At 36.5% G+C, this 25,963-nt stretch overlaps 1 protein-coding gene across 1 annotated transcript in view; it reads right to left on the bottom strand.

The window, feature by feature from the left end:
* Window positions 1-25,963, bottom strand: part of PTPRQ (protein tyrosine phosphatase receptor type Q) — a 125,620-nt gene that overhangs the window by 49,307 nt on the left and 50,350 nt on the right. Inside the window, exons 35-42 of the mRNA XM_088531203.1 lie at window positions 24,596-24,756; window positions 22,822-22,967; window positions 15,983-16,151; window positions 15,243-15,533; window positions 14,619-14,894; window positions 13,671-13,822; window positions 11,642-11,783; window positions 9,112-9,381 (exon numbers count right to left, since the gene is read on the bottom strand). Of these exons, the coding sequence (XP_088387329.1) occupies window positions 9,112-9,381; window positions 11,642-11,783; window positions 13,671-13,822; window positions 14,619-14,894; window positions 15,243-15,533; window positions 15,983-16,151; window positions 22,822-22,967; window positions 24,596-24,756 (1,607 nt within the window). The remainder of the gene's footprint in view (window positions 1-9,111; window positions 9,382-11,641; window positions 11,784-13,670; window positions 13,823-14,618; window positions 14,895-15,242; window positions 15,534-15,982; window positions 16,152-22,821; window positions 22,968-24,595; window positions 24,757-25,963) is intronic.

Genomic DNA, 25,963 nt, shown 5'->3' with positions numbered 1-25,963 from the left:
TGTATATGTATATATATCTGTTTATGAGTGTTTGTATAATTTAAGTGTACAATATGTTTTTGTGTGTATACACAGCTTTATATTCATGTGCATGGAGACAGAGGCATTATGTGGATGTACGTACATACATACACACTTGTGCACACATAATATGCATGTACACACACATATCCATACCTTTATTAAGCCAATGCTGTGCTTCCAGCTCTCTCAGCCTGGATGAACATATGGTTTTGTGCTAGATCACACAGTCATACGGTAAGCTAGTATTATCTCTACGACTCTCTGGAAGATAATACTAACACTCTCTGTGCAAAAACTGTGCAGAGAAATCAGCTCAAAAATCATTTGGGGCACTTAACTATAATGAGAGCTTTGGGGTCTTTGAAGGAAGAAGTATGACTGGTGAAAAAGAAAAAACACATGATATATCCCTAAAGTGAAACTGAAGAAGCCCCATGGCTTACCCAAAGAATAAAAGGATCCCTGGCAAAGAAAAAAAGTTTTTTTGTTTTTTTGAAGCTTTATGGGAATATATGATCTCTGCTTTCATCTGCAACTGTCTGTTTATAAAACATCATCATAATGTAACAAGCAAAAGTCATTCCACTAAACATGAACACAGGATAAAAGAGAGATGCGCATTCAGTGACGAACCAAGGTGTGAGGATGAAAGGCTTGAGAAAAGGACACACAAACCTCTCACTTCCAGCGAGCCCACAGCAGCCAGAGCTGGCAGAGAGGTCTCGGACATGGATCTGCTGGTGCCACCTCTGTCCTCCCCCTGCCACACATGTGCCCACAGCATCAGAGCCCACACTGGCCCTGCGTGCTCCCACCCTGCCGCACACCGAGCACACACAGAGCAGGAGCTTCCAGTGCATGAGAAGAGCCTTCCCTGAAACCAGCCTTCATAACAGCCTCTAACGCCAACATTAAAACCGTTTTACTCTAGTTTTTCACAAGAAAAGAGTTAAAGCATATCAAGCAGTACCTTGACCTTGCTTGGTCAGAGTTTTTAAAGCAAATACTCAATTTGTTCACTGTGAAAAAAAATAGTAGTGTGATATTTTCATAATAGTTCTATTATGAAACCCTATATTCACTTCATAATAGTTCTGTTATGAAACCATGCATTGTTCTATTATAGAGCATATTTGTTACATATGTTAATTACAGAAAGGGTTTAGTTTGATCTTTAGTTAATGGAAAATAAAGGCTGAAATATGTTCAGTGATCGACATAAAATTGCGTATGCTTTTTATAAAGCCCAATCCTCTACTAAAATAAAGGTTATTAATATCAATTTATTAGAGTATAGGTTACTGCAAAGAGTATGACTGAAATGCAGTTGTGATAAGAATGATAAACTTAGAACAGTATGGGCAAAACTGTTTGAGCGAAATGCAAGTTATCACTCAGTTTCACTATGAACTTGCATTAAAATAAAGTCCTTTCAGGACTCATCTTGTTTATATCAAGAATTAAAAAATGAAGAGGCAGCAATTCCAAAGACGTCAGATTAGATCGAAATTGAGAGAATCTGAGAGAATTCAAAACTCTTCAGTCAAGGGAGATTACCCTTTTTTTGATAAGGAATGTGACCTCACCTTCTCAGGCACGTGATTCTAGGACCTATCACCTTGATAAGAACAGCAAGCATTAGGAAATTTGCAATAAAAGTGTGAAAGTATGCAACACAGCTATTGAAACAACTGCCTGTAATGCCTCTTAGTATACCATAACTCACTTCCATCTGCTGAAAGCTGATTAATATACTATACTTTGATTTAAATGAAAGTCTGGATTAAATGCTCATAAAGCACCCTTCAGGAGGTCTAAGGATGAGGACAGGGGAAAAGATCAATACAACTGACAGTCCCTCATCTCAAGGTTTTAAGCAAAGAAGATCTTAAAAAGTATCATTTATCCAGAAAACATTACAATAATTAAGGGTCCCGACAAAAAAGAAGAACCACAAATTCTCTCCGAATATAACAAAGAGGGCACATGTAATAAAGTAAATTATAACTGGTTGCTTGCTAGGTGCCAAGAAGAAAGTGGAAATATATCCCTTTGCCCTCTCAAACACACAGCTGGTACGGCAGGGGCTGGCACAACTTCAGTGTCTGTACACTGCTAAAATGACAGTTTAAAGATGCCAGTTACAGGCACAAAGAGCATTGCCTGTGTTCCTCCTATAACAGTATACTGTTCCTCCTATTTCAACATGGACGATGGTTTAAAAACAGAATTGATAGCTAACAGTACTGCAGTAATGATGAAAAAGACTCTTGGCCATTATACGGAACAAAAAAAAAGGATCAGAAAAAATTACAGTGGCTTCATTTGTGGGGTTTCCCATACACAGCCACAGTCCAGTAAAGCCAGCCTCCTTGGGCTCCCTTATGTTTGGGGGAAAGAGGAAAACCCAAATCACAAAATATGTCTAATTTCCAACCTATGAAAGAAAAGGTCAGTCAGTGAAAGGAACGGGAAAATTTTCTGCCCCAGGGCCCTGACCAGTTGTTAAAGTGGAATCAGAGCCCTAAACATTAGTCACTGTAAAACCTAGATCATTTTATCTCATTACTTATATGGACAAATCAGAGAGGAATGTAATTTTTCGTTAGAACAGATGAAAAGATGTGATCTGGGTCCTCAGCAAATCAAAGATATGCTCCAAAGCCCACAGTGAGGAGCAGTGACACCCAGCGGTGCTGTGTCTCCTGCACTGGATGACCGTGCGTACAATGAGACAACATCAAGACAACTATGCTATTGGGTTACAGATACAAGGAGGATTACAATTACTCTAGCATGGAGAATCAGATTTCCATTCCTCAAGAATGACTACAGTTCCCCCAACCTTTTCTATTCGCAGATGGTCCTGATTTGAACAGACCATTCCATGCTTCCTAGAGTAATCATGCAGCTTGCCTAAATTTTCTGAACATGACTCAACTATGATGAAGTGATCACTGTACACATAAAAGCAATTAAAGCCCAAAATTGCATCTTGGAATTACTCCTTCATATTAAACTGGAGTTATAAAAAATATTTATGCTTCTGCTCCTATAGATATATTCTTGCCTTGGTAGATGTCTAACAGTAATTTTATTACTTTGCCTTGTTCCAGAAGGGTGTATTCAAAGGAAAGGTATGTGAAAAAGCTTAAGTTTAGGGTCCAGTAGGATGGTAACTGATTAGCTAGTTGCAATTCTAGTGCTAATCCCATATTTAAATCTTCCAGGAATTACATGCTAGTTGTCTCAAGTCTCATCATCATGCAGCTAACAGTCTTTTCACATTTAATTATACTCCATTTACCAAATTTCAGATAGCTTTAGGAGTAGGGGCAATTTCAAAGTCTAAAACTTTTGGTACAAGGTACTCCATAGTTTTCAATTTAGTAACTTTAACTAAGTTTCTGAAAGCTGGCCAGGAGCTGGCAAGGAAGCTGGCTATGAAATGCTGATGAATTCAGCTTCTGGACTGGAGGAGGAATGAGGCATTTCAGATTTATCCACCATTGTTCATATAAAAGCCAAACACCAAGGAAAAGTGCCTGAAGCCAGATCCACATGGGATTTTAAGCTCCTAAAACCTATTTACGTGCCTAAACTCCCACAGAAATGGACAGGAAGTTAAGCACCTAAATAGAAGTTACTTTCATGGCTCTTGGCCCCAGTTCCCTACACTCCTCTGGCTGCAATGCTAGTCAGCTCTTCCAAAGCAGTATGGAATGCTTGAGATTACTTTTTATTTAAGAAACTAAATGAAAGGAAATTCCTGGTGAAAAAAGCACTTGACTGAACAAAGACTGAGATCAAGATGGACTGGGCCAGTAGACTTGGTTTGAATCAAAAGATACACTTTGCAGGAAAAAAAAAATCTTATCCACAACAGTACAGATAACTAAAGGGCAGCAAAGGACACATGCACAAAAAGTCTGCTGAGAAAAGACAGAAGTTATGGCTTTTTCTGTAGACCCTTCTGTGGAAAGCTCTGGCTACAGCTGCACAGGCCGGGAACAGAAGACAGTAATGTGATATGGCATAGTTCCTAACTAAGTTAATAAAAAAAAAAAGTCTGCATACAGAACAGCTGCTTGTAGCTGGAGTTTGGATTAAAAGGACAGCGGCAGCCTAGAAGTCTGTTGGGTGGTATTAAGAGCATCAATAGGAGGAAAGTAAAGAACAAAGTAGAACAAATAGCAGGGGACGCACAACAATAAGAACTTCAGAAAATGAAATAATCTGTACTGCATATTAATATTCTGTATGGACCAGCTGTACTAATTTTTGAAAGACCTTGTTATCCAAAGAAGTTCTCTATGTTAAAGTGTTATCCCTGATCATAGAAAATACTACGCTAATAAAAGCTGCTTTCAGGTGGACTCATCATGATACAAGGTTTCAGCTCAGTATGAAGAAGGACATCACAGAGAGGCCCCAAACGATTTTACTAACATGAAGATGTAGAAAACTCTAGATTAATTCTTCTCTTGACTTGGGACTGATACTATCAGGCATGCTTTAAAGGAGCAGACCTTGCAGAATCATAAACAATTCCTAAAAATAGTCACCTTTGGGTCTCTGAGTCCTTAGCACATTAGGAAATTAAGCTTCCAGTTGTGCAGACTGAATACTGGAAAATTCTAAAAATCTATTAAGAAAAACACACCTTGAATGTAAGCTTAGAAAAGTATTGGAATACAGTCAACACTCATAAGTCCTAAATTAAATCAAGAATACCCACCTTACCACCAAACTAGACAACTGTTTACTTTTCTATTTAGAAAAAAAAAAGGTCTTTGACCTGTAAATGGTTTCATTGCACAGCCATGTTGCTACCAGTTCTTATATGTTAATCCAGAGCTGACCTGACACTTACAAAAAAGGATATTTTATCCTACATTATATGATTCCTCTATTTTATCTACCTGCTTGTAAAAATAATATCTATGCAATTTCATTGGCAGCAACAAAGTGATCACTACATTCGCGTAGGGAAGATCTGCCAAGGATATCAAGACCATTAACTTGCATTTGGGCACACCAACTAATGAGAAATTTTTAAAAATGGTCCACATTATATTAAGAAGATCTGAGACGGATATCAAATAGACTTATCATAAAAAGACTTGTTTCAAAGATACTTAGTCATGATTCCTTGTGCAATTCTGGATGCTTTTACTTTACTACATTTTTGACATGTGATTGCACCTGTGATTGAACAAGTGAAATGCACTGCTCTTCTCTGTAGTAGTGACTGGAGACAATAAAGCTCTTCCTTTCATATGCTGAGGCTCTGCAGTTGCTCTAGTTAACTTGGCTAACACACTGTGCTTTCACTTTCACTCCATGCTTGTAGCCCAATTCCCACTTTGGGATATTGACTTAAATGATTCCTCCAGTGAATTATGGCCATCTGTGGTTCCCTTCACAGGTTAATGAAGAAATTCATGGCACTTGAACTCACAGAGCTGCTCTGAGCTGCCACATCCTAAGAGAAGGATTTACGGTGAAGCAAACAGAGCATTGCCTTGGATGTGAAAAGATTTTATGCCCATACTGCATTTTGTATTCCTCACAAAAGAACCACACTTCCAATGGCAACCCACTTCTTTGGAGCTACAAAACCAGAATCTTTTAAGGTTTCCTACTCAGAAATCCAAGATGTTTTGAGCAAAATTATGAACAGATGACACTATTTTTTTTTGCTATCAAACCATAAGACCTAAGAAACTTTCACACTACTAATATTTTAACCACACCACTTTTATTTATTCTCAAGGCATACATATGTGTGTTACTATAAGTCTTGGAAATAATACTTAAAGTCAGATTAATTTCTTTTTCTTGGACAAATTCCAAGCTGCATTTTCTGTAAATGCAAGTTCTGAGTGAAGTTGTTTACTATAAAACATAAATGGTAATGACTGTTGTTTATCATAATGTAACAGGGGCCTAAACCTGTTGCAAGAATCTTTGTTCAATTTTAATATAAATAGTACTAGCAGTGAGAACGGAAAAAATACTCTGTATGTCTTAATACTATGTACATACTATACTATACATAGGCTTAGTATTTTCAGAAAATAAAGTATGTTAAGAAAAATCTAAATTTGAAAAGTTGAAAGCAGAAGCCATTTTCACTTTTGACTATTTATGCTTTGAAACCTCCAAATGGCTTTTTAATGGTTCTATTTTTATTCTTAACTGAATGACTATTACACTTGTCCCAGACTTCTGAGCTGAGTGAATTTGCACAGCTTTAAATGGAAAAATGTTTTATGAGAAGTTTTCTAGCAATTTATGGCTGGTTTTCTCTTCTAAAAATTCACTCAAGTGAAATGAATTTTCATTTATTATATGTATTTCCTTGGAAATAATCCAAGGACAGCTATTCTATCATAAAAGAAAAAAAAATCACTCACGCATGTATACTTGCTATATTATTTTTCATATCACATATAATATAGTTAAACATATATTAAACTATATTCCCATATAATATAGTTAAACACAATTATTACTGTTACAAGGTCAACAGTTTTTATAACTTACTCCACCCTGGCATAAGTGGTTTACCATGAGAATGGAGCTAGATTAGACACCAAACACTACTAATCTCGTCATAAATTTAATATTCATGAGTCATGTTTAATTGCACGCAGATATGAAGAAATTTACCTCAAAAGAGTCAAAAATCTTGGTAAGAATGTAAAGGTCAAACACTGTGCTGTGAGACACTGAGCCAAATTCAATTTCACTTTATGTCAAAAATAAATGCATTGTCAGTGACTCAGTGCTGGCTACATATTCTGTGACTAATCTTAGAGCACCGTAAATAAGAAGCTGACAACAGCTATAAAACTGTTTCCATTCCCAACCATGAATCTCCAATTCCCAGTAGCCAGTCACCAGAAAACAATTCATGCAAACACACGGTTAGGGAAATATTGTCCTAATAAGAAGTTTGCTGTAAATATGACTAAGCTGTAAATATGACTGCAGGCTTGGGGCAGGGTGGCTGGAGAGCCACATGGCAGAAAAGGATCTGGGGGGTGTTGGTCAATAGGCAGCTGAACGTGAGCCAGCAGCGTGCCTGGTGGCCAAGAGGGCCAGCGGCCTCCTGGCTTGTGTCAGTGTAGCCAGCAGGACCAGGGAAGTGATTGTCTCCCTGCACTTGGCGCTGGTGAGGCTGCACCTCGAACACTGTGTTCAGTTTTGGGCCCCTCGCTACGAGAAAGACATGGAGGTGCTGGAGCGTGTCCAAAGAAGGACAGCGAAGACAGACCTTATGAGGAGCGACTGAGGGAGCTGGGGTTATTTATTCTGGAGAAGAGGAGGCTCAGGGGTGACTGCATTGCTCTCTACAACTGCCTGAAAGGAGGTTGTAATGAGGCAGGGATCGATCTCTTCTCTAGAATAACTACCAAAAATAAGACAAGAGGAAATCTCCTCAAGTTGCACCAGGGGAGGCTCAGGTTAGATATTAGGAAAAAATATTTCCATGGAAAGAGTAGTCAAGCATTGGAACGGGGTGCCCAGGGAAGTTGTGGAGTCACTATCCCTGGCAGTGTTCAAGAATGTGTAGATGAGGCACTCAGCAACATGGTTTAGCAGGCAGGGTGTTGACATAAGTATCCACAAGCCTAATTGTAAGAAAGGTGGTATTCAAAGCCCAGTTTGTGGTACTAAGGAAGAGACCCAAGAGATCCAAAGGTTCAGCCCAAAAAGGTTCATAGCCTAAAAAGGTTTGGGAAGCAACCAACAGCTGCAACTCTAAGTTTTTCTGACCCCCCCTGCATTTTAAATATGTGACTCAGCCTTGCATATTAGAGCTGCCTCTCTCCACTCATTGTCCAGAACTTGAAAATCCTTCTCAGACATAGACTCCTGTGTCTATTACTTGACAGAACTGAGCAGGGCTCACTGTTTTACATGTGAATGGGTGCTGTCAGTCATCTTTTATTCAATAAGCTTGGAACTAAAACACTAGGATAGTTAGTTAGGTTTGGTTTCTTCCTAAGCATCAGGGGATACAAACCCTGGATAAAAGATCTTCTCAACTCCCGTGCATGAAGTGGTGTCAGTGAGAAAGAAACACCGATAGGAACTAAAAGCAGTAACCAGTCCTGACCATCCCTAGGGTAGGAATGCTCAAACTGGGAAAAGGAACTGAAATTAGCATTAATATTTTAGATGAATGAATCAGATAAAAGATGTGTACTGCTTACCACTACTAGTCATCTTTCCAATGAAGCAGCTTTGACTGCATTTTGTGAGCAGTCCACAATATCAGGGCACATAATATGTACTCCATATGCTTACTGAATCAATCACTTTTGGAAAATTGTGTCCTGTTAATACACAGTTTAGGAGATGCTAGGAGAAACATAGTAGTTTACACAGAAGCAACACTTTATCACGCACAGAACTACATCTCTGAGTAAATAAGGAAGTTTCAGGTGCCAAATGAAAGTACAGCCAGGATTAGGTGATGTGTAAGAGTAAGAGTAAGAAGAACAGGTGTTGGGTGACTCCACTGCCAAAAAACTGCCTACGTTCTTCTCTGCATTTAGCTCACAGTTTTCTATGCTATTAAAAAATCCAATTCATTCAAGAATTATGCCAGTGTATGTTTGAAGAAGTGAAACGCTTCTTAACTGCACAATTTCTGAACAGCTTTATTTTTGATCAATAAAGTCACAGAATTAGCCATAGAATTTAAGCACTAGATATTGCAGGTAAGAACAACACTGCTCTCAGTAAAATTTGCAGACTTATGGTATTAAATATGTGAAAGGCAGAAGGAGCAAAAGAAGCATAACTATGACTCAGGCAATAGTATTGTTGGGTGCTCAAGTATAAATAAAAGAGCAATTTGGACTCAACACAGAAAAAAATACACTTTCTCTTTTTAATTTATAGGCAATTAATACCTTCTTCATCACCAAGTATATTCTAAAACAGAAGGCATGTCCTGTCCATGAACAAGGGAAATATTTAGCTGCTGTAATGATGCAGGTATCTCAGGATTGCTAGTTTCATAGCCAGACTTTAAATAAAACAAAACATTTAACTTCAAAAATTATTTACCTCTTTCTGGAAATGTGCTGGCATTGCATATTTGTTCTTCACCATCACCAGCTGATGTTGCAGCTTTTATTTTAATTTGGTAAGAAATATTGGAAAGTAGATTTCTAAAAGTATGCAGGTTATCATAAGAAGAAAAGTTCATAGAATTTCCTTCAACTGTTACGACGTAGTGAGTAATCACACCATTTGATGAGGCAGGAGGGTCCCACTGCACTAGGATTGACTGCCAGCTCGTTGCAATACAATGAACATTCTGAACAACATCTGGTACTTAAAAGATACACATATTCCAAAGGTTAACATTCTCACACAATTAAAATGATAATCACAGACCACTGTACTCAGAGAAGTAGTCAAAATTTCATAGCAAGCAACATTCCAATGGCAGAAAAAAAGAGATATTTTAATTGCATGACATTGAGAGAACAAAAAATAACTTTGCCCTCATTAGAAGCTTCATTTTAAACAGCTATGAACCTGACTTACATTAGTGTTTTAATGAGAAGAGAGCATTTATATGGCTTTTTCTTAGCTGTGTGCTCCAATTTTATTTTCAATCTGTTCACATTTTCCCCATGTTTTTGTAATAAAATGTAGTTAAGTATACACAGGAGTATGAAGATCGTGTATTTCACATCATATCAACAGCAGAAGTTCCTTATTAAGTTGTTAGCACTGTTTCTTTTTAGGTACTGTGTCTTATCTCATTGTTCTTACAGCAGGGCATGTCCTGCATAGAAGTCACTGCGCAGGCTTCAGAGCTGTCATGTCAATATTATTACCTTACTGGTCCTCATCTCTTTGCTGCTCCCAGCAGATTTTTTTTTATAAGGTCATCAAAATTTAATAAAAGGTGGAAAATAGCATGTAAATGCATGCCGAAAATAGAGAAATTATTAGCTGTGACAATTGATTAAATAGACCAATGAATTGAAGTATCCCCGAAAAAGCTAAATAAGTGGCATTGCCAGCTGAGAGAAAGTAAATGCATGCTGAAGGGTGCCTCAGACTATTCTCTCTCTCTTGAAACATGTTCAAGAACCTATAAAATGCTGAAAGAACTATCACTGACATACCAGAAGTAAAAGGTAACATGTTAGTAATCACTGAACAGAGGAAAATTAATCTCTTTAAAAATACTATTTTTCATTTCAGAGTTTCAAGACTACTCATTTTAAAAAAGCAGCATCTGCAGAAGAAGGGAGAATAACTGGTACTTTTAATAAAGACTGTAGACAGGATCCCTAGGTGAGTCAATGTGTAACAGATCTACTCTTTGCTCAAAAGTCCAACTGGAGGGAAAAAAAAAAACAGTATCATTTGTTGACCATAAAATCCAAAAAGAAAAGCTGTGAAACCATCACAGTCCTGTGGGCAGTGTTTCTCCAGCACTTCAGAAAGAGCATTGGGAGCACTGAATGTCATAGATGGCTCCCTGTGACCCTTGGGCAGGACAATATCTAGCTGCAGGGATCCAGCAGACAAGCTTGCAGTGTTCAGCTCATAACCTGGTTCAGTGGCAGTCCAGATTTCTCATGGTGTTCTAACTGCTGGATATAATAAACAGTGTATTTTTTTCCTGCACACTGTTTAACCAGCTTAATAAGCTCTGTAAAGGACATCTCATTGGAAGTGTGATCTTGAAAAACTAGTTGGCACAAAGGTTACTTCCTTAATACTTCCTCTACTCCAGTGTTGTCGGTATAAAAGGAACGTGGAAGATAAACACGGTCCCTATCCATTGCTAGTCTCTTGTCTCTGACAGTCCTTATAAAGTAAAGCAGCTTGAACATTGCTCTGACTTGGCAAAAGAGCAAAGGTTTCACCTAAAGGCCACTTCGTTCGTGAACTTCTGTCCACAACTTCTGGCCAGTCTGTCCAGGACTGCCTTTAGTGAATGCTAAATATACATTTCTCATTAAATAATATTTCATTTTCAAGCAACTTCCAATTTTAAAAAGCATATAGAATGTACAAAACAAAACAGCATATGATTAATAAACTAACTCAGCTGTATCTCATAGTCCTCCCCAGCTGTCAGGAAGAATGAGATGTAACAAATTAAGGTATTTAATTGGTGACTAGCTTCCCCTCCTAAAATAAATTATCAAATATGTAAAAGGTTTGCATTTGTTTAATGTAATTTCCAGGTCATTTGCCAATCTTTTGTCCATCTGCTTTTGATACTGCTAAAGTTTCAGCTATTTTCACAGGGATCTGAATTACTGCTTTGATCTGCAAAGTCTGATATCTATCTAATTTTCCTCCCATTATCTGTGCTGCTATTAAAAGATTTATAGTAGCCATATAAGCCTCTCATTTCAGATGAGGACATTTCTAATTCTACACTTCCGACATCAAACTTTAAACCCAGCCTATCTGGTGCAGTAGGAATCCATGTTATGCAGGCAGATGACAATGAGATAGCGTTATATTACATTTAGTATGGAAAGAAGAGGAAAAATGTTGTTCAACTATACAAGGAAATCTACATAAACAGAACTGCAGCTTATTAGAAGTCATATCTAACCTGATTCCTTTGTTGTAAATTGGACAGCATTACTGAACTGATTGCCGTTGCCAAGTTTGGTATATGCAGACACACTGATAACGTAGGTGCTGAATGGTTCTAATCCAACAAGGTTGACCTCATTGTTCAAACCTGAAACATTCTTCAAGAAGGAAAAGTTATTAGTAGAAAATCTGTGCAAACAGTGTGGGCCTCACCTTGTTCACATTGAAATGAAAAGAAGATTTAGAACTGCCTCTTCTGCTCTCAGCGGCTGCCTGTTGCATAGAGCAGCCCCTGATCTCAACTAAAAGGAATGCAGGGTCACATTCTTCCTTCACTTTCTCCTCTCTCACTTTCACTGTGGCTTGTAAAGAAGATATGTCAAAGGATGGTATCACTATTACCGTAGCATTGTTAGTACAGATTAAACTCCATGTATACTGTCTTTTTTTTTTAACCAATCCTAAGAATTCTGTCACTGCCACACCACTCTCTTGCCTTCAACTTTCTTGCTTCACATCTTCAGCGTAAGAAGTCACATGAATCATAGTTTGTCATTTCTTTTACTTTACCTGAATCAGACAGACAGACCAACTCATGAAGAGACATGCTTAGAAAAGTCTACTAAGCACAGTTCTGTTCCTGGTAGTCATTATTTTTCCCCAGGTCGCTCTGTCCACTTTCAGAGGACTCTCATAACAGGAAGGAGATAGCTCAATTTCACCAGAAAAACCTGGTGAGCATTTTGCAAGATTCAACTATGGTGCCTAACTACAATATTTCTATATACATTGTTCTGCCTTCCTCACTATCACTACCTATATGTATGTTCTTCTTCTTATAGCATTACATAACACGAAGAAAACTGGGACATGGCAGACAAATGTAAGTGTTGCTGCCAGTTTCTATAATTTACCTTTGTAATCTACTGACAGGCAGTTGTGTAGGGCTTGGTTTGGTTTGAATCTGCCTGTGACAGCAAGTGGGCAAAAGATCTTTGTGTGGCCTCCATGAGGAGCCGAAGAATGTAATTGCAAGTCAGAACAGTCAGCTGTCAGAACAAATCACTGTTTCTTTTCCGTATGTGCATAGCACCTCCCAGCTCCAAGGATCACAGGAGAGACTGGGGACATGACATGCCCCTCTTTCCATAATGGGGAATAACCGCAGTTTGCATAAGGGAGAGAATAACAGGTCATGTTCCCTCAAGAGGAGAGATTCCTGCAATGCATATACTGAACAAGAGTGCAAGTATGTCCCTTGCATGTTAGGTCTCTGGAAAAAAAGACGGTACTGCTAGAGTTAATTTGGCCCTCGGCAATGCCACACTGTACTGCATGTCTTCAACTCATAGACCACTGTAGAGATGCCTCTTCACTTAACAAGAATCCCATGCAAGCAGAATTCCTCGCTATATAGGTTCTAAGTCCAAGATGCAATTCTCACCTCAGCTTACTGCCCTCATAGTTTATGGTACTTTTTTGATGCCATATAAATGCATCTATTAATGTGTATTTCTATATATATTTTCACAGTATCTATTTTAGTTAAAATGTATTCATGTATTCAAGTCTTCTTATTCAATTCAATTTAAAAAATAATGGTTAAAGATATGGTTTCAAACATTTGCAAGATTACCAGGACTTTCCTTCTGTCTTTTGTGAATCTCACAAGTCCACAGATACTAGATCACTAAATAAAGGTGACCCCCCCCCGAAAAAAGGTCATATTCATCATTTTCTAACATCAAATTTGCACTGAAGCATGGACTAAATATTAATAAAATGCATTATTAATGAAATACTAGAAACTCAGGGTAAATAAAGATCTAGCCACTTTTCTCTATTCAGAAAAAAAAAAAAGAACAATTAGCATGGTGTGAGGATAAGAAAATTATCTTACAGAACATAATAATTTACAGGAGTTTCATAATCTTAGGAATAGGATAATATACACCCAGAGGATTTTTCATATACTTTGTTCTTAAAATCTGAAAACAGTATATACTTGCCCAAAAGATTAAACACAGGTAAATATATACACATACCTGATAAAATATTTTTTCACTGTTGTTTTGATAAATCTTTAAATTGTAGCTCATAATGATACCATTCGGCTGAGGACTTGGATCCCATTTTAGCCATACAGAATCTGCAGTATAGTTCATAATGGTCAGATTCTGAGGCGGAGCTAATGGCACTGCAAAAGAAAAATGCGCTTGATTTCAGAATCACAAATAATCTGGGCAAATGCAAAAATTTTTCAGAGCAGAAGAGCATGGGGAGATTTGTTACCATTTATATCTGAACTCAACAAAATATTAATTCATGGATATTGTATTTATTTTATTTATTTATTTTTGCCTTGAAATGAATTCCATTAATCAGAAATACCTGTTTAGACAGGATATTCAATCAGAGACCTAAAGAATCTATGAATTGCTTATACAGCCCCATTGTCAGAACCAAGGCCATTTGACAAAAATCATACTAAATTTATTGCTGCAATCAAACATACTTTGCCTTCTGTGGTACATATTGAGCACAGCAATATACATATTTAAAATGTCGTTTACCTCATTGATGCAAGTAGGGCCTTGTAAAGGAGACCTGTAGAAATGCATAAGAAATACTTCCATGTTTGATCATTTTTCAGTTACACATGTGAGAGAAGAAGAGGAAAGTAGTGTTGCTTGTTTCAAAATTGCTCACACTTGGCAAATTGTGATGTATTCCAAAGGCAAAAGATTTATCTTTGGAGTTACTTTCAGTATCCTGAGAAGAATGTGACCTCCTCCAGCATACAGAGACTGGAGGAACAGAACTCCAAAAAGAGTTCCCTTGTTGCATTCGTTTCTCACCAAAGACTTCACGCACACACCAACAGAAAACAAATCCTTCACCTCAACTCTCTCCAGTTCTGCTGATCAGACCCAAGATCGGTGCAACAACATAGGGCCAAAATTTCAAAGTTTGTTACAATATCCTTTGCTCACCTGACTCATCTGTGTAGAACAGAAGCGTGGCAGATGGCCCAGGTCCTTTTGTAGTCCTTGCAGCTACGTAAATGCTGTACAGTGTGGAAGGTGCAAGATCTTCCAAGATCACAAAATTATTGGAGGTAGAGAATGAATTATTCCTTTCTGGGCCAAATAAATGTAAATCATAACTTATTATGATACCACTTGGTTTAACAGGAGGGTCCCATGAAAGCATAACTGAGGTAGTTGAGAGATTTGAATACGTTTTGATTATAGGTGTTGATTCTGGGACTACATTAAGAAATAAGAAAGAGAAAAACAAGGAGAGCCACAGCAAAAAGATGAATAACAATGAAAAACATCTTTTAGCTATCAATGCTTTCAGTGGAACTTTTTTTAAAATTTTAAATTTTGAATGAATATACTTAAACTTTTGCTTTAAATGGAGAATTCTATTTCATGGTCTCAAAACAGAAATGTATGATGCCTGCTATTCATGTTAGTGAATAAAAAAAAAGATTTCTGAAGGCTTCTAAATATCATGAGAAAGATAAACACAATAATCCTTTTTTCTTTAGAAAGCTATTTGGACTTTACACATTTATTTAGGAGTGTGTAAAAAACCATTCTTAAACTTACCATCTTCATCAGTTTTGATGTGAAGACTTAGAGCATATAGTTCAGAAGATCCTTTTTCAGTAGCTGGTGTAATTTTCAGAATGTAATCAGTGTATTTCTCCAGGTTGTCAAAAATAATGCTTGTGTTGTAGGTAAGGAAAGACAGTATCTCTTTGGTTTCCAGATGCAATAAACTTAGAGAAACATGAAAGAAGACTAAACCATTTGGCTGAGATGGTGGAAGCCAGCTTACATTTACAGAAGATGAGGAAATGTTTTGATAGACCAGATTTTCAACAGAACCATCTGGGACTATGAGAGATAATAAGCAAAAAATAAATGCATGGATTATAGTAATAAAGATCCCAAAACCAAAACAGAAACCTATGATTATTTTGTAAACTTCATACACAATATGCTAAATATTTTATACATTTTTATAATCATGTATGCGTCATTATCAAAAGCAAAATATTCCAGAAGCATATATGAATACTCATCTATTGAATTTGTTCATTGAAAGAGCCTTAGTGATAGTTCTGTTACTGCTTGTAAAAGAAGTTCATGAATTGTGTTCTCTGTATTACAACGCGAAGACTCAGAGGTTTTATAAGCAAAGGAAAACTACAGTATTGGCAAGAACACCTACGGACTTTAACTCTGTCGTCATAACAATAAAACCATTTTAAAGTTATAAAATATTTAATAATTAGAATCAGTGATGTATACTGCAAAACCAAAATAAAAATTTGGTCACTTACTATCCTGATCTGTATACACATCTATTATTTCACTGGTTTTGTTTCCATCTCCAACAGCTGTGCTTGCAGTTAACCATAGAGTATAATAGCTGTATTTTGCCAGGTCATCCAGGACTGCAGACAGAGACATACTGACCCCACCAGTGTCGTTACCGTAATTTGTGAAATTCTAAGGGAAAGAAGTTGTGTTAATTCACTTAAAATTAATGTTATTTGTTCATTTAGCTTTTTAGCTTCCCGCTTAGCCACCAGCTTCCCATCACGCCACCAAAAGATGATTCGCCACACTATTCAGGAGACATAAACTTATACTTGGGATCAAGTCAGTCCTGATTTTTACTGAAACACACAAGGAGTCTCTTATGACTCCTTGTAATCCCTACAAAGCATATAACTGTCTCTTCTTGTTTTGTAGTTTGATGCCGCTCCACCTTTTTAAAAGAAAAAAAGTAAGTCTATGTTATAGCATTTATCTATTTATCTATTTATCTATATCACATCACAAACAACAAAAAACAATTTTTTAATTCTTCATAGATTACATGATCACAGTTGTGATTTTCTCATTGCAAGTGAATGAAGCAAGTCAAAGGACATAGTCCACTTTTTTTTTTTTTCTGTACGAGTAAATCTTACAGAAAACTGTCCTGTTTTACATTAAAAATATACAGTGACAGATATCACAATCCTTGGTAAATTATTCCTTTGTTTAGTTACCAGTTTCATTAAAAACTTGTCCCTGTATCTAACACAGACTTCTGTAACATCCAGCCCCAGTGGATTGTATTAAACTGAAGGAGCTCTCAGAGTAGTTTTCCTTGTGCCAACAGCAGATAACTGTATCAGGACCAAATCTCTCTCTATCTGAATTATTAAAAAAATTACTTAAATTGCCACTGTTGATTCAGGTTCTAATCATCCACTCTGGAGAGCTTATTTGTACGACTTTTTTGAAATCGGAAAAAAAAAAATCCTTCAGATTATTTCTATCAAGTCAGCTCCATCACACAACTGAAAGCATCAAATCTCCAATTTCTGCCAAGGAACCTGATTTACAAGACCCACTGCAGTTCCATTCAGGATTTAAGGACTATGTTGAGAGGCCATATCATACCCAACACGATATGCATATTCTATATGCATATTCAGCTCCAGGAAAGCCAATGCTTTTCTCCTGATTTGAAGAGACAGTTTCACTCCTCTCCAGGAGCCACATTGTCCCATGGAGCAGGTGGCAAAGCCAGCACTCTCAGGACCAAAGAAGTCCTTCTCATTTTTCTATGCAGTAACATTTTCGTGGTGGGATTGATTTTGCTCAATCCTCTGATGAATTTCATATCACACCTTTTAGTCATTCAACTTGCTCATTGTTTTCACTATTGCATTTATTTGCACCCTCCATCTCCTTAGTATCAAATCTGGATTAAGTTTAATGCTTTCTTAGAAAAGAGGGACCCAAACAGTTAATTATTGTAACAGGAGGAGGGTGACTAACATTTGCGTAGCTAAATACAGAAATATTATGTATATGTGAGCTTCCTGAAACTTCATGCTAAATATAAGTTATCTTTCTCTGGAGGAGAGTTCCTACTGAAGAAGCCACTGTAACACTCTTCATCGAAGACTTAAGTACCATAAATACTGACAGCACTCCATATAATCTTGGGGTTTCACACATCAACAAGCATATCAACCAGTATATCAACAAGTAAATCTAATTTAACACTTGACTGATTTTTGTACAAATAAGGCTATTTTATTTCTGTAGAAAATAACAAGCAATATTTGTTCTGATTTCCCTAAAATTTTTACACCAATATCTGAAGACCTACGGTCACTAACACTTACGTAAAATAGATAGATACTTCTTAGGACGCTACAAAGCGAGCCTTCACTCTGAACGCAGAACAGAAGCTACAAACTGGCAGTACAAACCTCTTTACAGACACACCTAAGCCACACTGAAAGGCTTGTCTCAAAGATGAAGTTAAGTCAGGGTCAGTCAACATATTAAGAAATTCTATCTTAACCCATGACTTTCTTCTAGATGCAGAAAACAGGACTCTCGATATAACTGAGAAAGGCTGGAAGGAGTTTTGCTTTACACTTGGATCCAAACAGAGGATCATGTTCTAAAGTATGCAATTGAAATTTCTGATGCTCAAGCATGACGTGACAGAAAATATTTTGTGAACACTCTTTTTTATTAATATTAGGCAGGAGATTAAAAGAAAGGATTTCAAATAAGTTTTGAGTTTTAAAAATAAAAATGTTATAGGCTGACACAATCAAAAGACTTGGCACATCCAATTTTGATTCTAGATTGAATATGAGTTTATCAGTATGATCAGTTGTAAAATCCCACTCACAGTTCAAAAAGCATGCCTTCACAATATAGTTAGCTAAAATGTAAACCGTTGCAATTTAGTAAGTATGTCAGCTAGTCACAGGATACAGTCAGGTTGAGACACTGAGGTAACAACAAAAGGTCCTCTGATGGTTCAACAAAAGCTTTTTTAAGAAGAGGTCTTATTATGAGGAACCCAAAGATTGATAATTGGCTAGTATCTCAAAATTCTGCTATGAAAAAATATTAGAAAAGAATGAACACATAATTAAGAGAAAGTGTGAGCAGGAAGAGTTGTGTGAGCACAAACTAGAAATGACAAAACTTGCACTGATTGTACCCTGGGTTCACTATAGGAAGCTTTACAAATAACCATGGTTGCAGATGAAAGCAAACTGCTTCAGATCTTTGGCTACAGCTGAGGAAATTCTTCCTTCTGTCCCCTTCTTCATCTACACATGAAAGAAGTTTTGACATAGCAAAGTATCAGATTTTTAAAAGCAGCTAAGTGTAGGCAATACACAGAAGCCATGAAAGAGTCAGGAGAAACATCTCCTTTAGCCCTGGAAGAAGGCTTCACTCTAGGGCTGTAAAGCTGTAATCAGCTACATACAGTTATATATCTTTTATATACAGTTACATACAGTGCTACTGTTCCTCATTGCTAACATTTTCCTCCATTCTCTTTCTGTCTCTACATTCATTGGATTGCCCTGTTATTTTGAGTTAGGATCTCACACACTTGACTGGTAGTCAAGTGAGAGAGGTCACACCATGATGGCTTATGCAAATCATCCAGTCCAAGGGATTTAATACATACTGTTCTACTCCTGACTTGCTTTTTGTGTAGTATACTCTTCTGAGGTCATCTTTTTCAAACATTTGCAGTGTATTTTAGGGAAGTTCGTTTTTTTTTCCTCTCCTATTTTAGTCATTCTGCTGAAAGAAGACTTTTTCTTAATAACTTAATAGTGCACATCACTTGCATCCCTTGTCTGCATTCTGACAGCACGACCAGCTAAATTCCACTCTGAACTATATCCAGGTATGTTCACTTAGTTTTGCTTGAAGTGCAGGAGATGGATATTTTGTGGTCAAGTATTTAGCCTCTGAAAGAGTGTGGTTTTGTCTTTTCCTAGCTCCTTGTTCTCCTGTCTGGTTTGGCAGGGCAAGATTGTTACTAAAGCCTGTACTGAAATTCCTACACTGGAGAACTTTCTCTAAGTGTAAATTTATTGTGAAAGTGTTGCAGAATTAAAACACTTGTAATTAGCACCTTTCCCACCTTCCTGTTAATCAAAACACAAGTAAACACTGCATAAAAGAAGAGTTTATTCAAGTCAGTATTTCTTACAGGTCAGTATTTAGCAAAGAGAAAATTACTTCCGTAGATCCTCCGACTTTTTCACTACAAAACTGGAGCTTGGCCATGGCAGTAGGATTGTTTGAAGCATCATGCATGGAACCATTGCAGCAAACTTGCAGTACTGCTACTGTTAAAAGTGAAAGCTTAAATTGCAAGAGTCCACCAGGATCACACATAAGTGATGTGATTCTGTGCCACCTGTACTGCGCCATGTCACTTGTGTTCAAAGTGCCCCTAGCTAGAATATGTGTCATTTCTTTGTTAGACTGGGGTAAAATAATTAACATAACCCAAAAAGTAGCCTTTCCCTTGGATCCATGAGAATATGAGAGAAAGATGAACTTGAACCTAATCTAAGGCAAAGGAGGGTTTCTTCTACTCCCTGCTGGCCAGCATGTCTAAAAGACAATTAATTTACTGCCACGCATTGGCAGTACTTCTGAAAATCTTTGCCTGGATCTGATAATGAGTGATAGGTTTCCCTGCCAGGCATTCTTCCCTCTCCAGCACATTCTCTTTCTACAGCCTGCCAGCCTCTCCTAAAAAAAAGCCTACTCTTCTATCAAAATCCTCCAATCTAATCTTCATCACTAAATTTTTCTTTCTGTTGTTCTGGTTCTGAATCCTAGGTCTGAGCATTGTAGGGCTTCTGAATGGACAGCCACAGGGTGTTTTTCCATGTAAACCTGTAAAGAAAAGAAACTATGAATTATTATTTTTTTCCCCTATGAAGATATCTAGCTTATTTCTTAAAGGGACATCTGTTTTTCCTGCAAGTTTTGGTATCATGCCAAAAAGTAAATTGTGTCTTTGTTTTTTTTTCCCTCTGTATCTCAGGTGTTTTGCTTTTCTCCCTCTGCATAGCTTTTTACTCTACATTAATCTCTCATTTTTAACAGTGGTATTCACAAGAAGTTTGTTATATTTATTATGGCTTAATATGTTTGAGGAGAAGTGAAAACAAACGAAAGATAGCAGAATGGTAGTAATTTCAGTGTGAGTTATTCATCTATTTTGGGTTGTGCCAGCACTAGGAAGATGTTAATTTGCTTGAGATTCTTCAGATGGGCCAGTTATTTCAGGCATCTAGAAAATGCACTGTATGCCTTGAACCTCTTTTCTTACTTCCTGCATCCTTCCTACAGAAGTAGACGAAACACTGGGGAGGAATGACTGCCCATCCACTGTTTTATTTTTCTTAAATCATTTCCCAAAGTGAGAATTTGGACATAATTTTGAAAAAAAAAAAAACCTCAAGTAAATAGCAAGCCAAGATGTAAGAGCATCTAAGCAGGAATTAAGCACTTTCAAACCTGAGTGCAATACAAAATTTATCAACAAAAATGTGCTTTGCAACTATATGGGAAAGTTTTTAAATGGCAGACAGTTGTAAGCTGCATATATCAGACTGGCCTTCATACATGCATTGCTCTGTTGTAAAAAGAGCAATATAAAATAGCTAACAGAAAGGGGTGGTGAGGGTATTTTTTCCGGGTTGAATTCCGTTTTGCATCCACAGGAATGCCAAGGATCAGAATAGAAGAGTAATATAGAAATGGTAGTTGCTATGCCAAACAGTGAGCATAAAGGCATGATTATGTGAAGGACAAAGGGAGCTAAGGGCAGCAGGCATACTAGGAATGGATCACAAGTTGGGAGATTAATGGTGAGCTCCCATGGCTCCATGAAGACAGATGAAACACCTGCTGAAACCTGTCTTTTGACGGCTTTCTGCAGCAGAGTAGGGTGAAAAATCTAAGCTGAAAGAGTGAAAATAGTAGTTTCCACACCTAGAAGTGGAATTACTGTCAGTTTTTCTGTTCTTCCCCACATAACCTGCCAAAGCAGGGGTAACTCCTACCATGGTTTTCTTGCGCAACTGTATCACAGAATAATGAAACTGAACTCTCACCTCGTTGTGGCAATGCTACTGTGCCTTCCTCTTCCCTGCCTTGTTCCTTCATTTCCAGCATCGCAGGCAAGTCCAGACTGGTTATTGTTCTCAGTGCATGAGCTTCAACTTGCTCATTCACCTCATAATTTCACCGTCCTAAAGGCAGGAATGGCCAAGTCTGTTTCTGTTGTCTAAGAAGTAGATAGATGTAGATGTTCTTCATATGGCAGGCTTGTTTGGGTTATACAGTGATGTAATGGTTTCTCCAGGAATTTGTTAAGCTAAGAAAAATGCTCTTGGTATAGAACTATTGAAACTCTGGTTGAAACTCTGAACTTCAACTCTGATTTTAATCTCATCAGAATGTGAATTCAAGGCATGGTCCTACTTGCATTTGAAAGCACAACCTGGCAACCACACACCTTCACAGAAGTCAGAGATGTACATATACTGCAGCATGTCAGCAGAGATTTAATTATAGGTATTGGTAAAATTTCATGTGTAATCATAAAATTTCATGTGACTATAATATATATGTGACTCAATTTTATGTGACTATAAAGTTATGCAGCATTTTTTATGCATTGGCTTCTCCATGACTTTACAGTTCTTTCTTCCATATGTGTAAATCTTGTAACTAAAAACCTGTAAAGGATGCTTATTTCCTCCCATATTCTCAATGTTCTTAGTTTGAAGATAATAAACTATAGTTTTCTGTTGAGAGTAACAGATCATCTATCCTCTACTCTTATTTTCACTAGAAAAATGCATTAAAAGCAAAATCAGTGCTGTTACAGAAATAAATTTGAATTGACAGAATTGAATTAGACCATTTTGACCATTTAGACCATTAAACCATTTTGTATCCTTAACGATGTGAAATAATGTACCTGTATTTCTCTATATATTGTGTATGTGCATGTATTATATGAATTCCTGTATACATATATATATACATATATACATATATATACACACATGCAAATTTTGCAATGTTGATTGACTGTCCTAACTCAGACATATCTACATTACAAAGAACTATTCTCATGCTCAGTAATATGAGTGTCCAATGATACATAAAGTGCTACACAAGATGTGTTTCTGTCTTTATAAGTTAAAGATGTTTTGTGATAAAATATTAAAAAAGTGATAGCTAAAAAAATTGACTTAACCTTTAGTTATTAAAACACATTACTTGAGTCTACGAAATAATGATATCAAAAGATTCTTACCTGTATGAAAATTCCTGAATTATTTTTGAAATAAACTGAATAATACTGTATAATTCCATTAGGCTTTTGAGGAGGAGACCAGAATAGGATTATTGATGTGGAGGTAAGGTTTCTATACACAACATCTTTTGGCGGATCACTTGGTGCTGGAAAAATATTAAATTTTAGCTTACCTAACAGAAGATTTTGTACATTTTAGTGCCCAAGAAATATTCATGATAGATTTGACAACATCCTTTGTCAAATTAAATGTGTTTTTCAGTATGGTATAAAACTGCCTCTAGAAACAGCAAAATAAAGTAATAAATATAAATGACTTTTTAAAACACTGTTTTTAGATATATTTGTATTTAGTTGCATTTGTGCACACAGGTACTATTCTTACAGAATTTATCTTTTTACTCGCTTGGGAAAATGGACATGCACTGTTACTGATTTGGGAACATGCACACTAACAGGTAGCAGAATATTTATACCATCTCATTTGCAGAAAAGAAGTTGACTAATGGATTTTGAAGTCTGTAGCTGCATATATACTTAAAAGGGGAAAAAAGCAGCTTTTGTTTCAGAGACCTATGTGTGTCTTTACTGATTGGGAGTTCGGACTCCAAACTCACGTAGATAAATCAAATATTTAACTTTGGATGGTATGGTCATTTCTGTTCTTGAGTCTTACCCCAGTTTACTGAATTGCAGTAAAAATTGTGTGAGTAAATTTTCAATTAGCCTGTCCTCCTATCCTGAAAAGCATAGCAATGTATAGGCCTTCTCTTTCACCAGCACAGTGATGTATGAGACTCAAATTCAGTTCAAGACAATTTGAATCTGTATTTTTCATCATTCAGAAAGAAGCTCTATGCAGCAAATGTTCAAATACAATCACTGGAAGTTATCTCAGTCTCTTGTTTTGTGCTGTTGTGGTTTGTATATTAACTGGAAAAGGAACTGTAACTGAGATCCGTGCCTTAAAATACTGCCCTAAAAAGTCTGATCACATTTCCATACAGGTTCTGTAGTAAAGATTGGGAATATTGACAAACTGGTTAGGACAGTCTTTGGAGAGTTGACTTGGATAGACACTAATTCTGCCAGTGCCTGTATGTGAAGAAGTCAGTCTGTTTACGCAAGATGATTTTGGAATATGCCTGCATACTATTGCTTAGTAAACAGACCGTAGATACATAAAACATTGTAAAACCAGAACAGGTATTGTATCTGCCTGACTTTCAAAGCACACTTCATTGTATAGCCATTTACAAAAATCAGTTATCACTTTGGAAATATAAAATTAATTAAATAGAGTAAACAAATAATTCAGTGCATATTTACAGATTTCATTTTCAAATTAAAACCACTTTGTGCTTGTGAGACTCTTTATTTTTCCTCGCAGAAAGTTGTATCATGGCAAGATAAAGGGCTATTAGTAAATACACTAAGTATTTATTTCAAAAATAAATTAATTTTAAAATTTAAATAATGTTTTAATCTTACTAGTCTTATATGAAATTGCAATGTTCTGAGCAGTGAACTAATATCATAATAATAATAAAACCTATCATATTCTATAAAGAGACATAGACATATATACCCACAAAGAAACAGACACACATATACATTGACTTGTACAGGTAGAATGTCTCTTATTGAACAGTCAGATGTCAACTTTCATTTCAGTAGTTGATTAATTTATATAAGGCTCGTAGAAGTTTAAGGCTGAATGAAATTACTGATTCATACTACCATACTACTTTCATATAATTCATATTTTGCTTACCTCCTTCAGGCGTTCTGAATGTTATAGCATCACTTCTTATGTTTCCGTCTCCAAATCTTGTACTTGCTGTTACATAAGCACCATACTCATAATTATTTTCCAGGTCTGTGAACTGTAGTGATGTTTCTGTTACATTAACACTCCATTTTGATGTTTTACTCCTAAAAAGAAAATCATTTTATGCATTATGTATATATATATATGTATATATATGCCATTTTTGTATGTATACAACTGTATTATACTATGTCAAATTTTAAAAGGTAGTATTGTAACAAATACAAATTTGTGAGGTTTTAAAAAAGAATTGGATTGATTCTGTCCAATATATTGAAAAAGCCATTTTTGAACTCTCGCATCAAAACAGAAATGCATGTATGCAAATTGCATCACGACTGAACATTATATGAAATATCAAGGAGTCGCATGTCTGTCTAGTAAGTGCTATCAAATGATTATGTGGTACTCTTGGGAAGGACACAGTAGGGCATAACTAAACTGTCTCTCTGGACAAGAATAGCGAAATATAAAAAGATTATAGCAGGGAGCATGCCCTACTGTGACTCTGTGAAATTGGTCAGAAGGCTGAAGTTATAAATGGAATAATAGAAGATGATATGGAACAGGAATTAGCTGGTGCTGAGTTAATTCTGGTGGAATGTAGCAGGGGATCAGAATGGAACTCTAGTCAGGTCAAAACCAGCCTAGAAAGACTATAAGATGAAACATTAATAAAACGTTGGTATTAGCATAGGTATGAAAAGATTATCATAAAGTAAAAACAAGAGACAGAAATAACTAACCAGAATTTTAAGAGTCTGCTATTCTTTGTTAAATTAATTTCATCTTTTATGAAAAGAGAGCAGGGAAAAGCTAATGAATATTCCTTTCCTGCAAAGGATTCTGTACAAGTCTGTTCCCTGTACTTTTAATGGGATTTCATACAGGCATGATAATTTGACAAGTAAAACCAAATATCTTGCTGCAGGAGTCACTGTGGGGGTCTTCAGAAACAAGAGAAGGATTTCTAATTACGAAAAAAAAGGAAAGGATGATTCTAACTTATTGGATGGGCTCATTTTCATCCTTTGGTACATGAATGTTCCAGAAACAAAGATCACTATCTGATCCTCCTGAAACAAAGTAATTTAAAAAACAACTGAAATGAGAACATGTATGAGAATGAGTACACTAAATTTTACCAATCCCTTTCAATTTTTTAAAAGGGATTTTACCAATCCCTTTCAAAATGTCTTTTAACTTGGGCAACTTTCTCAATAGCAAAGTTAACTTACATTTTTCTCAAAGTTTTGACATTTTGAAGTCAATAAAAAGATTAAAACATTAATAAGCTAAAAATCCTTCACA

The sequence above is a fragment of the Tinamus guttatus genome, unplaced genomic scaffold (genome assembly GCF_059628265.1).
Source record: "Tinamus guttatus ecotype Peru unplaced genomic scaffold, ASM5962826v1 Tinamus_guttatus_pri_ptg000399l, whole genome shotgun sequence".
Lineage (NCBI taxonomy): Eukaryota > Metazoa > Chordata > Aves > Tinamiformes > Tinamidae > Tinamus > Tinamus guttatus.
Note: the sequence above shows the minus strand (reverse complement) of the source record. Positions and strands in the feature narration are given on the sequence as shown.